Source organism: Panthera uncia, chromosome B1 (assembly GCF_023721935.1).
Source record: "Panthera uncia isolate 11264 chromosome B1, Puncia_PCG_1.0, whole genome shotgun sequence".
NCBI classification, from domain to species: domain Eukaryota; kingdom Metazoa; phylum Chordata; class Mammalia; order Carnivora; family Felidae; genus Panthera; species Panthera uncia.
Window position 1 is genome coordinate 64,940,803 of NC_064811.1, and position 15,624 is coordinate 64,956,426.

Genomic DNA, 15,624 nt, shown 5'->3' on the forward strand with positions numbered 1-15,624 from the left:
ATTTATTGTTACACTCTGGATTTCTATATAATCCTATCACATAGGAAGATAGGTTTTGTTGTTTATGTCTCAATCTTTCCATTTTTTTTATATCTTCCTGCATTGGGTTAGAACCTCCAGTAAAACACAGAAGCGCTTATTTCACTGACTTTTAAAAGCATACTTCTACTGTTTCATCATTATGCATGGTGTTTGCTCCAAATTTTTGTTACCTATCTTCCATTGGGTTAAGACAATTTATTTCTATTCCTAATGGCTAAGATTTTATCATAGGTGAATGTAGAAACATATCAAAAAATTCTCTGCATCTACGGAGGTGTTTATATCGTTGTTTTTCTTTGTTAATATATTAAAATGGTGATTTGGTTTAACAGAACTTTTTTTTAAATTTTTTAATGTTTACTTGTTTTTGAGGGGGGGGAGGGGCAGAGAGAGAGGGAGACACAGAATCCAAAGCACCAGGATCCAAGCTGGCAGCACAGAGCCTGAAGCGGGGCTCGCGCTCACAAACCGAGAGATCGTGACCTGAGCCAGAGTCCGATGCTTAACCGACTGAGCCACCCAGGCGCCCCTTTAATAGATTTTTTTAATGTTAAACTATGCTTGAGTTCCTGAGATATATCCAGTTTTGTTATGATGTCTTGTTATAATTTGTATTCAGTTTGCTAATATTTTACTTTTGATTTTTACACTAAATTTATGAGCTGGATGGCTAGATGGGATATTAATTTGCCTTCCCAAGGAGCTTCCTTTGGAGAACCAAGTTCATACTAGCCTCACAGAACAAGATGGAAATTATCTCTTATCCTTTCTGAAAGAATTCACATATGACTAGAATTATAAGTCCTTGAAGTGAATCTTCTTGATGTGGTGTGCTATAGACTGAATGTCTAGGTCTCTACAAAATTCCTATGTAGAAGCTCTAAACCCCAATATAATGACATTTGGAGGTGGGGCCTTTGGGAGGTAAGTAGGCCACAAATTAGGCCAGTTATCATGAATGGGATTAGTGCCCTTATGAAAAGAGACACAAGAAAGATTCTCTCTCTCTCTGCCACGTGAGGACACAGTGAGAAGACAGCCATCTGCAAACCAGAAAGAGCTCTCACCAGAACCCAACTCTTCATATATATACAGCATTTACATAAATAAATACATATTTCATATGTAGTAGTAAAGTTGCCCAAATACTTTCTAAACCACATAAATCTCTGCTTTAACTGAAATTATGTTCATTCATAATGGTATTTGTCTGTATCTCTTCTGTTTTCTTTTGATCAATACTTCCAGTTGGTTAATTTTATTAGTCTTCTCAAAACATCAACCTTGGCTCTGTATCCCTTTTATTTCATATTTTATTAAGTCATATGCTTATTTTTTTCCTTCTTTTCTTTGGCTTTATTTTGTTTTTCCCGTTTCCATCTTCTTAAGCTGAATGCTGAACTCATTAATTTTTAGCCTTTCTTGTTTCCTAGTTGGAACATTTAAGACTATAAATATCACTCTATCATTTTAGTTACAACCCACATGCGTTGATATGTAGTATCTATTGTGCAACTCTGTTTTATAATATTCATTAAAGTGTCTTCTTCACTTATTTTGAAATATCCCTAAAATTCCAGTGAGATGATTTATGATTTTTGTTGTTGGTTTCTTCCTGTTTTTTGTTTGCTTTTAATTTCTACCTTAAATACATTGACATCAGTGAACAAAATTTTTATGCTCCTATTTTGGAATCTTTCATTCATTCCTATATGCTTAGCAATGTGCTAAGTCTGGCAGTAAGCACCAGAGCAAGTTTCTATCCTCATGGGGCTACTAGCATAGAGGGGAAGACAGGTCATAAAGAAGCAGGCAACAGTATCAATATGTAATACGCTCTACATTGTATTTTCCTATATAATACTCACTATAAGATTAAGTTGCTCTATTACCACATGAGAAGCATTACTCACATGAGTTAATAGCACGACCATATACAACATTTATTGATGAGTGATGAGTTAATAGCACGACCATAGAGAATGTTTATTGATTTTCTGGATTACTACCAAGTTTTCTCCTGAGCAAACCCAAGAAGGTTAACTACTACACTAATTCTGCCTGGACTGAGAACAGGTGGGCTTTTCTTTAAGTACTGTCCTGCATCTTAACATTGTCCTTGATTCATTCACGATAACCAGAAGTAAGACCCTTAACCATTATTGCCTTCATCAGCTTTCTTTGGCCTTGAAAGTAGAGAAAGATACAGGAAATTACTGGATGGACGGGTCAGAGATGGTGATGTGAGATTCTTCATGTTCTTTTAGTAATATCTGCTAATCCTTAATCTCCTTTCAGTGTATTTACTGAGAGACAGCTTGGCCCAGGTAGGATTCATTTGGGAACAAATCTGGCTGGCAATCTCAGGCAGAAGCCAATCTCTTCCTCTTGGGGAAGAAGAGTAGAATGAAGTCTTCATGCCTCACATCCTACAAATTCATCCTCTGTAATTATCATAGAAAGGCACATCCCTACATCCTCTACAGAGACACTTCCAAAACCCAGACCTTTCTCTTACGTAGGTCCTTATTTTCCAGGCTTTAATTGGTTGTGCTTTTCTGGAAAAAATAAAAGGCCATTCCTTTATTGCTGTCCTTAGATACCTGATTCCTCACAGATATTGCCAAGAAATGATGTAGGAAGATGAGAAACACCATTTAATCAAAATTTGTAGAATGAGGTCAAGGTCAGCCTTACAAGAAGTATTTGATATCCAAGGCTAGACCGCCTAGTGTCCATTACCCAGATGTGCATTCTTGCTGTGCTGTCACCAGGCACACCCCCCTCCCCCCCCACCCCTGCCACACACACACCTCTATTGCAGTCCCCTCAGGAACCCTCAGTGGGACAGCTCAGCTGGGCTGCCAGCCGACAATCTAATTCCTATTTTTCAAATTTGCTGTAACTTGCTAATGGCCTAGTGTATGCTCAAATTTCATTAATTCGTATTCTTCAACTCTTGGGAACAATATTCTATAAGGCCAGTAGATCAAGTTTATTAATTGTGCTGTGCACCTCTTCTAAAGCTTTAATGACTTTTGGTCTGAATGTTCCATCAATTTCTGAGAGGTATATTAAAATTTCCTATAGTTGTTCAATTCTCCTTATTATGTCTTTCAAATTCTGCTTATTTTTGAAGCATTTTAGTGGGCAAATAAAAAATCGGGACTTTCATATTATCTTTCATATCATCAAAGGGTAAAGATTTTATCTCTAGGATCACTTCTTTCCTAACAATGAAATCTGCATTTACATTTGTTGACTATTTTCCAGACATCATTTTTTTTATCCTTTTAACTTCCAGCCTTCTGTATCCTCATGCTTCACGTCTGTCTCTTATAAACCTGATGGAACTGATTTTTATTTTTAAACCTATTTGATGATCTTTATTTTTTTTTTATCTGGAAAGCAGGCTACACATATTAGATTTCTTTCTACTCTCAGTTTTTGTACTTTCTTTTGGATTGGTTCCTGGGTTTCCTGTTTCTCTCTTGCTGTCTTCTTGTAAAATGACTGACATTGTCTCCTACTTTAATTCCAATTATACCTACACTCGGTTTTCATGCTGCTGTTGTTCAGTTATTTGGCATTTTCTCATTTTCAAGAGTATATAGCAGAATGAGAATTATTACTTTACACCATAATTTTAAAAGACTTAACATGTTTACCATCTTTCTAAGGTGACATCTCAGACCCTTCATCAGGGATCACTTTTCATCTCCCTTAAAGCACATCCTTTGTATGAAGGTGGTAAACACCCTTCATCTTTGACTAAAAATGCCATTATTTGACCCTTTTGAAAGGCTTGGATTTACAATTCAAGTTTATCAGTTATTTTCTGTCAGAATTTTAAAAATTCCCACTGTGTTATGGATTCTCTTGTCGCAATTGCGTTGTCAACTGAAAGCCTAGTTTTTACTATTTTATATGTAAACTGTCTTTTCTCTTTGATAGCTTTTAATACTCTTTTTGTTTTTGCTGTCCTCTGCCACAATAAATCTCACAGTAAATCAGGGCTGGCTCAGTGTGACCAACAGAATATAGTGGAAGTGCTGAGATGTGACTCTGAGAGTAGGTCTTAAAAGGCATCGTAGCTTTTCCTTGGATGACTCATTCTGAGGCAAGCCAGCTGCCATGCTGTGAAGACATTCAACCATTACTGAGGCCCATAATGTCCCCAACTGACAGCCAACATCAATTTCCCAGCCATATGAGTAAGTCACCTTGGATTTGGATGCCCTGGTTAAGTCCTACACAAGCTTCCAGGTGACTGAATCCCCAGCCGACATTTGACTGAAAATTCATGAGAGAGCTTAGGTCACAACCACCCAGCTGAACCACTCCCCAAATTCTGACCCACACAAACTGTGAGAGATCATAAACAACTCTTGTTGGTTTAAGCCATTACATTTTGGAGTGAGTTGTTACACAAAGACAGAGCTACAGCATATACAATTTGTCCCAGATGGGATTTGTTGGGGCTCCTTTACCTGATGATTAGTGTTTTTCATAATTTCTGAAAAGTTCTCAGCTGTTGTTTCTTTAAATACTGCTTTTCCCTCACTTTCTATATTACATTTATCTTGGACTCCAGTTCAAAATTTTAAGAACTTCTCATTGTATTTTCTTATTTTTCATCTTTTTTGTCTCTCTATGCAACATTCTGTGTAAATTATTTAAATTTATCTTTCAGTGAACTGTTTTTCTCTTTGTTAATCATCTGACATTTAACCTATTACATTTTCCAAATTAACGTATAATTTACAAACAATAATATACATAGATTTTTGGCATATAGTTCATTTAATTTTTATGTAGCTTATATATGTAACCACAACTACCGTATAGTCAAGATATAGACACCCAATAGGTCAGAAGGATGCCCCTTTCCAGTCAAATGCCTCTCCCAGAAGCACTCATTGTATTGATTCCTACCATCTATTCTAGAATATCAATAAATGTAATCATACAGAAGATACTCTTTTGTATCTGACTTCCTCTGGTCAACATGGTTTTTAAAATTCACTTACATTGTTGCTTATAGTAATTCATTCTTTTATGCCACTGAAGAGCATTCCCTTGCTTAATGTTCTACCCCTTTACCTTTATACATTTAATTGGTTATGGACATTTCTGACTTGGGGACTTTCAGAAATAAAGCTGTTATGAATATTCTTGCCCAAGATTTTTGAAGACATGATTTCAGTTTTTCTAGATAAATACCAACGAGTGAAGTTTCTACCCATAAGTCAATTTTTTTTTTTGTCATAGATAAGGTGTATGCTTGGCTCTATAAAACTGACAAATTATTCTTCAGTCTTTCTCCACTAGAGATTTAGGAGAAAGTCCTCACCAACACTTGGTATTGTCAGTCTTTTAAATTATAGTCATTTTAGTGGATATGAAATGGTTCTTCTTTGTGGTTTGAATTTGCATTTCCTTGATGACAACTGATATGGCTCATTAATCATTCCAGTGTCTTCCTTTGTGGAGTAATTTTTCAAGATCTTTGACCTTTTTTTATTTTATTTTATTTTTTTTATTTAGGTTGTCTCAGGGTGCCTGGGTGGCTCAGTTGGTTACACATCCAACTCTTGATTTCAGCTCAGGCCATGGATCTTAGTTTGTGAGTTTGTGCCCCACCTCAGGCTCTGTGCTGATGATGCAGAGCCTTCTTGGAAAACTCTCTCTCCCTCTCTCTTCCTCTCTCTCTCAAAAATAAATAAATAAATATTTTTAAAAAATTGGGTTGTGTTTTTATTATTGAGGTGTAGGAGTTATTTATATATTTTCCAATACAATCAAGTCCTTTGTCATTTAAATATGTATTGCAAATACTTTCCCTCAGTCTATGGCATGCTACTCATTTTTTAGTGTCTTTTAATTATCAGAAGTTTTTAATTTTGATAAAGTCCAATTATTATGGACTGCATGTTTGTGTCTCCCCAGAATTTGCATGTTGAAACCCTAATCCCCAATATGATGGTATTTAGAGGTAGGGCCTTTAGGAGGTAATCAAGTCATGAGGGTAAAGCCTTCATGATGCAATTAGGACCCTTATAAGAAAAGAGCCTCCCAACCCCATGCCCTGTTTGTGTGTGTCTACCTATCACTCTCTCTCTGTCTCTCTCTCTCTCTCTCATTGAAGGAATGAGAAGTCACCTTTCAGTCTAGAAGTGGTTTCTGACCAGATACCAGATCTGCCAGCACTTTGATCTTGTTACTTCCCAGCCTTTAACTATGAGAAATAAATACCTGTTATTTAAGTCATCCAGTCTATGAATTTTTGTTATAGCAGCATAAAATTTTTAAGATTACTATTATTTGTATTCTAAGAAATCTCTGCCTACCTCATGTTGTGAAGATACTATTGTGTGTTTACTTTTGGATGCTTTATAGGTCTATTTTGACAGACCTTTATAGGTCTACTTTGATCCATTTTGAATTCATTTTTCTATATTGTGTGAAGTGGGAGTCAGGTTCATTTTTTTTTTCCACATATGCATATCCAGTTGTTTCAGCATTGTCTGTTGAGAAGCTTGGCTTTTCTCTTTTTGCTAAAAATCAGCTGACTTTATATGTCTATTTCTGGACTTTATTCTGTTAGATTGAGCTATTTGCCTATCCTGTATTATGACACTCTCTTGATTACTGTAGCTTTATAGTATCAGATATAAATTCTTCAATTTTGTTCTTTTTTCAAAGTGATTATTAATTTTTCTAAACTCTGTGTTTCTATGTAAATTTTCAAGTAAATTCCTCAGTTTCTAAAAAGGCACCTACTCCAATTTATATCACAATGGCCTTGAATTTGTAATTTGGAAAGAATGGACATCTTGCCAAATATTGAGTTATCCAATCTATGAACATTTATACCTTACCATTTAGTTATATTTTTTTTCTCAGCAATAGTTTGTGGTTTTCAGTGTGGAGGTCTTACACAGTTTTACACGTTAAGTGTATTCAAATTTATTTTATAACTTTAGATGTTATTGTAAATGGTATTTTATTTCATTTATAAATTTTTGAAGTTAGTATATTAAATACAGTTTTTATTTATATAATTGGTTTAATTGACTTACTTGACTTATTTTATTTATATATTGACTTTGTACTGGTAATCATGCTTAATATTTCTAGTCCTTTTTGGTAGATTCTTTAGGCTTTTCTACATAAACAATCATGTTGTTTGAAAATAAAAACAGGTAACTTCTTCCTTTCTCATCGTTGGTCTTTCATTCCTTTTTTCTTGGTTTATGACATTTGCTAATACCTCTGTTATAATGTTGAAAAAAAAATGTAGGAGACATATTCTTATCTTGTTCACAGTCTAATGTAAAACTGTTCACTGTTTCACTGTTAGGTATGATGTTAACTAAAGATTTATACCTCATGCGTTATACAGTGAAGTGTGTCCTGAAATGAATAGCTGTAAACAGCTGTAGCAATGTGGATTTTTTTCACCCAGCATGGTTCCCTTTTTTTAAGCTCTGAATATTTACTTTTTGTTGCTGTCATTCACACATTTTTACACGTATACTATAATTAATCTCAACAAGAAGATTAGTCCAATGCATGCAACTCCACCATTAATGAAACTTCCTTGGATATATAATTTTAATTATATATTCTTAAGTCCTTAATAGAATTTTTATCGATTATTTTTTTTCTAAACCTGTTAGATTATTTCTCTGTTCCTTACTCACTTGCAATTCTCTGTCTTATGTTTTAAAAGGCATTTGATGTATTAATTTTACATTCTGCGTCTGATTACTCCAATATATGAGGCACTTATATGCCTGCCAAGGAATGCTCATGGTACTTTCTTCCATCATATATACTTTTTGTTTTGTCTTTTTTTTAAATGTGAACTCATATTCTCTAGGATTTTATCTCTGGGAGTTCTTTGTATTCTGAGTTAAGAGTACATTCATCCAAAGAGAATGTCCACTGATTCTTGAAAAGCTGACCATGCTACCAACATGAATCCATTTTCAAATTCTTGCATAGGTTTTTCTGTCTTTGAAGACTGAGCACCCAACCTCCATGAAGACGAGCCTATAGCCAAGAATTCTTAAAGGGGACTCTTCTGTCCTTCTACCAAATGCTCAATAACGAGAAAAGCATGTTTTCTTGCATGCACTCTGTCTTTATAAATTAAATCCTTTTTTCCTTGTTTTCTCATTTTCTAAGAGTGTAATCTGTGTGATCTCTGGCTCTTATAAATGTTCTGTGATTCAACTTCCCACGCTCCTAGGTCCAAAACCTGGTCTCCTGTTCTCAGAAGGTGCAGCTACTAAAATCCAACCTCTAGGTCATCTAGACTGCTGGGTGCCCACAAGACAGCAGCTTCCTTGTTTGAGTTCTCTGCTATACTCCTGCTCAAGCCTGGTTCCCACCTCAGGGGAATCCTAGTGCTGTCTGATAAAGTCAGCCATGCACGTAATACTGTTTTTCATGTTTTATCCACATTTTTAGACACTTGGTAGTGAGAGGATTTCAGTACATCGAGTTTGATATATAGCCAGAAATGGAAATATTGAAAATTTATGTCTTAATCTCTAAAGGCTTTAGCTGTCATTCTTCATTTAACTAGTTGGCAAATGAGTTAGCTAGATGGATAACAATGGCAAACATGAGAAATATTTACTGACCTCCATGTCTGTGAATAATGAATATGCTATCATATTTTAAATGATAGATTTAAAAAAAAAAACAACTACAAAAAAAAGGAATGAATTGAATGGATAGTTTGCACAACTCATGATGGCTTTAGTTCTAGAATGTTCCAAAGAGTTTCCCTAAATAGCTGCAAGAGGCATAGCCAACGAAGGAATTGTAAAGAAAGAGGAGTGATTGAGACCTGTGTTAGTACCTCACCAGTTCTCAAAGCTGTCTTTCACAGACAAAATAAAGCTTGAATGGATAAAATGTTTCTTGGAAATACACCAGATTTCACATGAAAGGACTTATTTTACTCCTTTACTATGGAGGGGAATCACTTAGCAATTACACATAATAAATTTAATTCCTGAGGCTAAATAGGAATAAGCTAAATTACATGTTATTCTATGTAACATGTGGGTGATAAAACCTATCTCATCAATTGTGAAATATATTAATTGCAAAATGTTTCGCACAGTTCTTTACACATAACACACTAAACCGCTTATAAAATGGTAGCTATTATTTCCATATATAAAAGTTTTGATGTGAGAAACTTTTAGTATCTTTGTAAATGTTACATTCAGAGATGGTTTAATGTTCCTGACAAACTGACAAAATAAACCCAGGAAAACTCAGCCTGGGCTCCCCATCCTGATGGGGTTCCCTCCTGAGGTCCGAAGTGCCCTGGTTTCTCCTCACTTATGACTGCCCAGTTCTCTTATAGTTTCACACTGAAAGCAGTTTATGTGATTGGTAGCATTTTTTTTTTTTTGTAGTGTGACCTGCCAGGGGATTCATGTGAGGCATTAGAGATTATAAAGATGGATATCAAGGAAAGCCTCTGTTCTTCAGAAGCCTAGAGTCTAGTGTGATTCTCAGTCCTGGTTGTACTTTAGAATCACCTAGAAAGATTAAAAAAAAAAAAAAAAAAGCCTATCATATGTGTATCTTTTCTCCCTATACAGACAGTGGCTATCTTGGGACAGAAGAAAGACAATCATTTTCTTTCCTTATTCGTTAGAACCAGTCCCTATATATAGCAGGAATGTATTAAAACCTACTTCAATTTATTAAAAAAAATATTAATAGAATCCAATTTATAGCCATTCTATTAAGTGAATCCTTTGTAGCAATCACAAATATGGTTGAAATATAAAATTGCTAAGCCAAAAAGAATGTACTCGTAACACTTCTCTCTGTGTTAATGGTGCCAATGCCACAGGGCATATCCCCCATGGTAAAAATAACCAGTGTACCAAAATATAAACAAATTTGCAATTATGACACAACTCTGTGTTTAGAAAATAGCTCTTATGATACTGTAAGTTACAGAATTTGTCTTACCAATTTAAGATAACCCTCAGCATCTAGAATTAAGTTTTCTGGTTTCAGGTCTCTGTAGATAATACCTAGTCGGTGCAGGTAATCAAATGCTTCTGTCACACAAGCCACGCAGAACTTGGAGGTGGGCTCATCAAAGCTGCCTCTGCAATGAAATCATTTTCCCTCTTAATGCTGTAGACACACATATTTATTATCTATTCTACGTGTCAATTATTGCTTTGGTAAATGTATACAACATGAATGCTTTGTAGGGCATCAACACTGAATAGCATTTTGTACCACCAACGAATTACACTAAAGAAATTTAGGGGGATACTTGGTGCAAGCGAGAAGTACTTAGTTAAAATTAAAGTGTCTACAACCAAATAACCAATTCTGGTAATCATATATGAACATACAAAATAGAAACGTAAGAAAAATTAGCCTTTTTTAGACATTTCTGGCAAACTCTGGAGAAAATGCAACTACTTTAACGGGCAGCTTAAAGCAGATTTCTGTAACTTATTGCTTGACTTAAAAATGACTCAAGTGATCATTTTCATTTCCTCTTGGTATAGCATGTAACAATAACCCATGTAGAAATAGGGTCGTAACTCTTTCCTGTTTAGTGTAGCTCAGTGATATTAGAGTTGCCCTGTGGCAGCACTATACATGGGTTTACATACTTAGTTATTAAAATGTGTCAGTGATTTGCTGCACGCAGTAAGAGAAGGGTGTGGCTTTGGAATAAGAGAAACTGGTTTTGACTCCTGCTTCTTCCATCACCATGTCCTCAGGCAAGTTGTGTGACTGTCCTAGCTTCAGGTCCCTTTCTGTCAAATGGGTTTACTACTTAACACGATTTGTTTTGAGAATCAGACACAGTGCCTAACAGATAGTAGCAATTCCCCTTTCTAAGCAGATTTGCCTGTGGAAGCAATGATGGAGGACGCAAATGTTTTTGTAGGTATCATGCACAAGTCTTTGCACCCTTCCAGGTTTTCCCCATTGGGATCCATCCAAAAATATGTTCCTAACACAAACACATCTATCTCTTCTCAGATACTCAAACGTCTCCTATTACCTAGGTCTGTAATTCTCCACTATGAATGCACATTAGAATTGCCTGACAGACAGTTAAAAATCATTTACTGGACTCCATCCAAGATGAAGCAAATCATAACCTCTGGCAGTAAGGCCCAGCATTGTGACTTTGCAAAGCTCTCCACTTGATGGTAACAAGAAGCCAGAGTTAAGACCCACAGGCCCGAGTAATACCTGTCCAAATGTGTGGCCTGGAATTAACCTCCACAATCTCATGCAAACTACCTTCCCATCCCCTTTTGCTGGGATAATTCTGCTCCAAATTATCCACAAAGAGACATAATTCTATTTCTACCTTCCTGTCGTATTTTACATTGGTTTTCCTTCCCCTCTGCCTTCCCAAATTTTGTTCACCTTTAGAATTTAGTTCCAGTCTTTCCTTTGTCATCACATTTTTATACCTTTCCTCTCCTCTGAGCTTACAATCGTCAACACTCATTTGGCATTTAATTACAAATTGCCAACTCTTCTGTCATATGTAGTGTACACACTAAACAATAAAATGTTTTGGGGCACCTGGGTGGCACAGTCAGTTAAGCCTCAGACTCTTGATCTCGGCTTGGGTCCTGATCTTGCGGTTTGCGAGATCGAGCCCCGCGTCAGGCTCTGTGCTGGCAGTGCAGAGCCTGCTTGGGATATTCTCTCTCCCTCTCTCTCTGCCCCCCCTCCTGCCTGTGCATGCGTGTATGTGCTCTCTCTCTCAAAATCAATACATAAACTTTAAAAGCAATAATGGAACGTTTAAAACTTCGCATTATGTTATCTCCCCAAATAACATCTAAACTTCATTGCAGAAAAAGTTCATAGTTTTTATCCTTCTTGTTAGAAAAGTCTACATTGTCTAGAAAATGTCCACCCTGCCCACAATGGAGCCTTGCCCCATTGGTGGTACTCAATAAATATGTGTGGTTTCAATTATGTAGGAATCACCCCTTCTGTAAAACTGAATCTTCGCAGGAGTCTTACTCTGCTTTTCAGTGGGGGCTTCACACTCCCCACCCCCTTTCTTCATTTCCCTGGGAGAGATTCAGAATCAGTAACATTTCGGCTTATAGCCACCTGCCTCACACCCTGTTGGAAGCCTGGGATTCTTCGATCCCTAATATGGAAATGACAGTGACTGCCTTACAGGGTGTCTATTGCATAATTATAATGTTAGCTAAGAAAATACCCCCACTACTATTTTATCAAGTCATAATATTTTCTTAGAACCATTTCGTAATGACTTTCTATCTCTTTAAATGATCATGAATAAAGTAGATCAAATGTAGATCATGAATAAAGTAGATCATCCCTTAGATAAGATGTAAGAACACAGGTTATTGTTTATAATCCTTTTCCATTACCTGTCCCTTAATATACTCCATAGCTCCCCACCTAAGCAGGCCTCCAGAAGCATGTACACATACTTATTGTCCTTGAAAGTACGATATAATCTGTGAAGACACATAAAAACATGGTTATCGTTAAAAATCTATTTTTGAAAGCTTTTTAAAGTTGCTTAAGAACATCACCAATAACATTTAGAACACTGGTGCTCATCTCATTCCAAACATCCTACAGCTACATGGGACTTCCCTCCAAATTCTCCTTGATCTTTCTTCCTGTGTTGTTTTGCACATGTTAACCCCTTTCTTCAGACTGCCCTCCCTCTCCACACAGAGTAACCTTCTTCATCTCAGTTTCACTGCAATAGTGTTATCCCTTCCTCAAGACCAAGCTCATCATCCCACCTACCAAATACAGTCTGTCTTTTCTCCAGAAGCCCAGAGACCTCTGCATACGTCTCCTTATGAGCTGCCTTCATGCCCATGTCTTATGTCTCTTATATCCTCTGGTTGGTCTCAAAAACTAGACTGTGAGACAGAGACCTGTAAGCAGTAAGTTTAGTGGGAAGTGTACTTGGGAACAACATCCACGGGGGAGGAATAAGACACATTTGGGCAGCAGGAGACTTGGGCTATTCTAGTTTCTTATTTCAACAAAAGCCTCAGCCTCAAGGAGCTCTGCCATTATTGGATGCAGGATGTATCTGGAGACAGAGTAGAATCTTGGGCAAGGTGGCTCTCTCTACCTTAAAGCAATGGCCAGGAAAGGACTGAGCTAGAGCTAGAGTCCTCAGTTGGTGACACTCCCAGACGGTGTAGGAATGACAGCCTCAATCCCGATGTGGGACCTGGGTAGGGTGCCATATTTCAATAGTGGGTGAAGGCTTAGTGGCCAGATCATGTGCAGACAGCAGAAGCAATCTAATAAAGTGGTTCAGTGTTGGCTCTGGATCCAAGATGCCTAGGTCTGAATCCCTGATCCACCATTTATCAGTTGTGCAACCCAGTTTTCTTATTGCTCTTGAGGACAACCATTACGTTTACCTCATATCATAAAGGTCAGATGAATATATGTATATTCATTTGATTATAAATTAATTATATATTAATTTAATGTAGGTTATATATGTGCATACATAAAATATAAAATAAATAAAAATATTTTAAATATATATCACATATTACATATGTGAGATATATATATATATATATATATATATATAACCACATAGTTTGCTAAGAAGAGTGTCTAACACATGTTAATTTCTGAGTAAGTGTTATTAACATTGATTATTATGTTCTTATTGCCCTACTATATGCCAGGCATTCTGCAAAGAGCTAGAAATGAGAACAGGAATAAAATCCAATCCATTCCCCAAAGCTGTTCACGATAGTTTGTTAATGAATTATTGATCAAAGAGGGGGGGGCATTCTGGAAACATAGTTAACATAAAAAATAACTGGCTGACTCTATTGCCAGCATTGCCTGGGTTCAAACCTTTTTATCTTGAAAGAAAATGGGTGTGGGAATACGGGTAGGCAGGAAGATTCTGTCAAGACATTTGATCAAAAAACATAAATTCTATTCGTTATAGGGGCACTTTATATCACCCAGGAATCACTAAAGCTACACCCTGAGGTCAGGACGTGTATGAAAATAAATGTCTTGACTGGCCTACACCACCAACTGGTGAATCACAAGCAAAGAGAGCTGTAGTCTAGAATAACATATCTCTTCTAAACTCTGGGCATAACTACAGAAAGAACAGCGACTATTAGGAGATGGATCTTTCAGCATCTAGGCATTGCTAGGACTGCACTCTGTTGCTCACTGGCAGCCTCCATTTGCCCAAATGCCACCTCTTGCAGAAATTCAGCAACAGCATGTCCTCTGAGGGCTTCATGTGAATTCTTTGCTTCCTAAGTTCTGCAGTAGATATGGATTAAATAATCAGTTGAAATTATTCCACAATAATTTTATATTCACACACACACACACACACACACACACACACACACACAATTCTCCTGAGATTTACTTAAGAATAAAAAAATCCAAACTCCTGACTCCAAACCTCAAAGTTCTAACATTTTGTGCGTTGTTGCTGTGACAGGGATGGAGAATTCAGAGTGGGGTCTTCTCTCCCTCTTCTGTTCTCTTGCATGAAAACATTCAAAAGAGCCTACAGTCCAAATTCCGGGGGCCAAATGCTCACTTACTTCACGATGAAGGGAGAACACAACTCTTCTAGAATCCTCTTTTCTGAGTAAACGTGCTCCTGTTGCTTAGTGTCAACGATGTGCTTCTTCCTTATACACTTCATAGCAAAAGCCACATTCTCATTTTTCACTTTAACCTAAGCAAGAAGAGAAAGATCCGTCAAAACTAACTTAGTAGGAAAGATTTGTAACGTCTATATAAAACAATAGTAACCAGTGAGAGTTAAAATTCTTTCATATTTAAATGGTATGTGACCTTTCAACCACTCATCCCTCGGGGCACTAAGTTTTATTCAGGTGTATACCCTTCCCTTTCATTGTAATTTCCAGAAGAGTTCACGTATCTGGAACATGGTCCTAAAATCTTTGCATTAACACAGGAAAAAAAACCCTCTACTTAGATTTAATGGTTAGAAATCTATTCACTTTTGAGTGTGTGATCTAAAAAACGTTGACCAGAACTGCCAAGAATTGTTCTGTCTGAAGATTCACTTCTTTGATTTTCCAAACAAAACGTATTCAATCAAAACCCGTATCTGTGCTATATAATACAACAGCAAGTAGTCGCATGGGGTTATTTAATGTAAAATTAATTAAAACTAGAAATCCAGTTCCTCAGTTGTACTAGGCACATTTCAAAAGCTTGCCAGCCACATCCAGCTAGTCACTACCCTCCGGATAGCAGAGGGATAGAACATTTCCATCGGTGCAGGGAGTTCTTTTGAAGCCTGCTGCTTTAGATGGACAAACAAAATTTTCCCTTGAAAGGAAATAAAAAAAATTTAAGAGATGTTTATTCAGATAGGCTTAAGACTCCATAAGCAGACTATATTTGACAAGAAACGAAACTGCGCAGAAATGGCTGCACCCCATACTTTGCACACATTTGCCGCTGGTGCTGCCTAGGACTTTTAAATCAGTGGTGGAATTATTGTTTCAA

At 36.6% G+C, this 15,624-nt stretch overlaps 1 protein-coding gene across 1 annotated transcript in view; it reads right to left on the reverse strand.

The window, feature by feature from the left end:
• PRKG2 (protein kinase cGMP-dependent 2) overlaps positions 1-15,624 on the reverse strand; it is a 93,758-nt gene that overhangs the window by 24,636 nt on the left and 53,498 nt on the right. The window contains exons 11-13 of the mRNA XM_049630717.1: positions 14,685-14,821; positions 12,483-12,572; positions 10,054-10,195 (exon numbers count right to left, since the gene is read on the reverse strand). Of these exons, the coding sequence (XP_049486674.1) occupies positions 10,054-10,195; positions 12,483-12,572; positions 14,685-14,821 (369 nt within the window). The remainder of the gene's footprint in view (positions 1-10,053; positions 10,196-12,482; positions 12,573-14,684; positions 14,822-15,624) is intronic.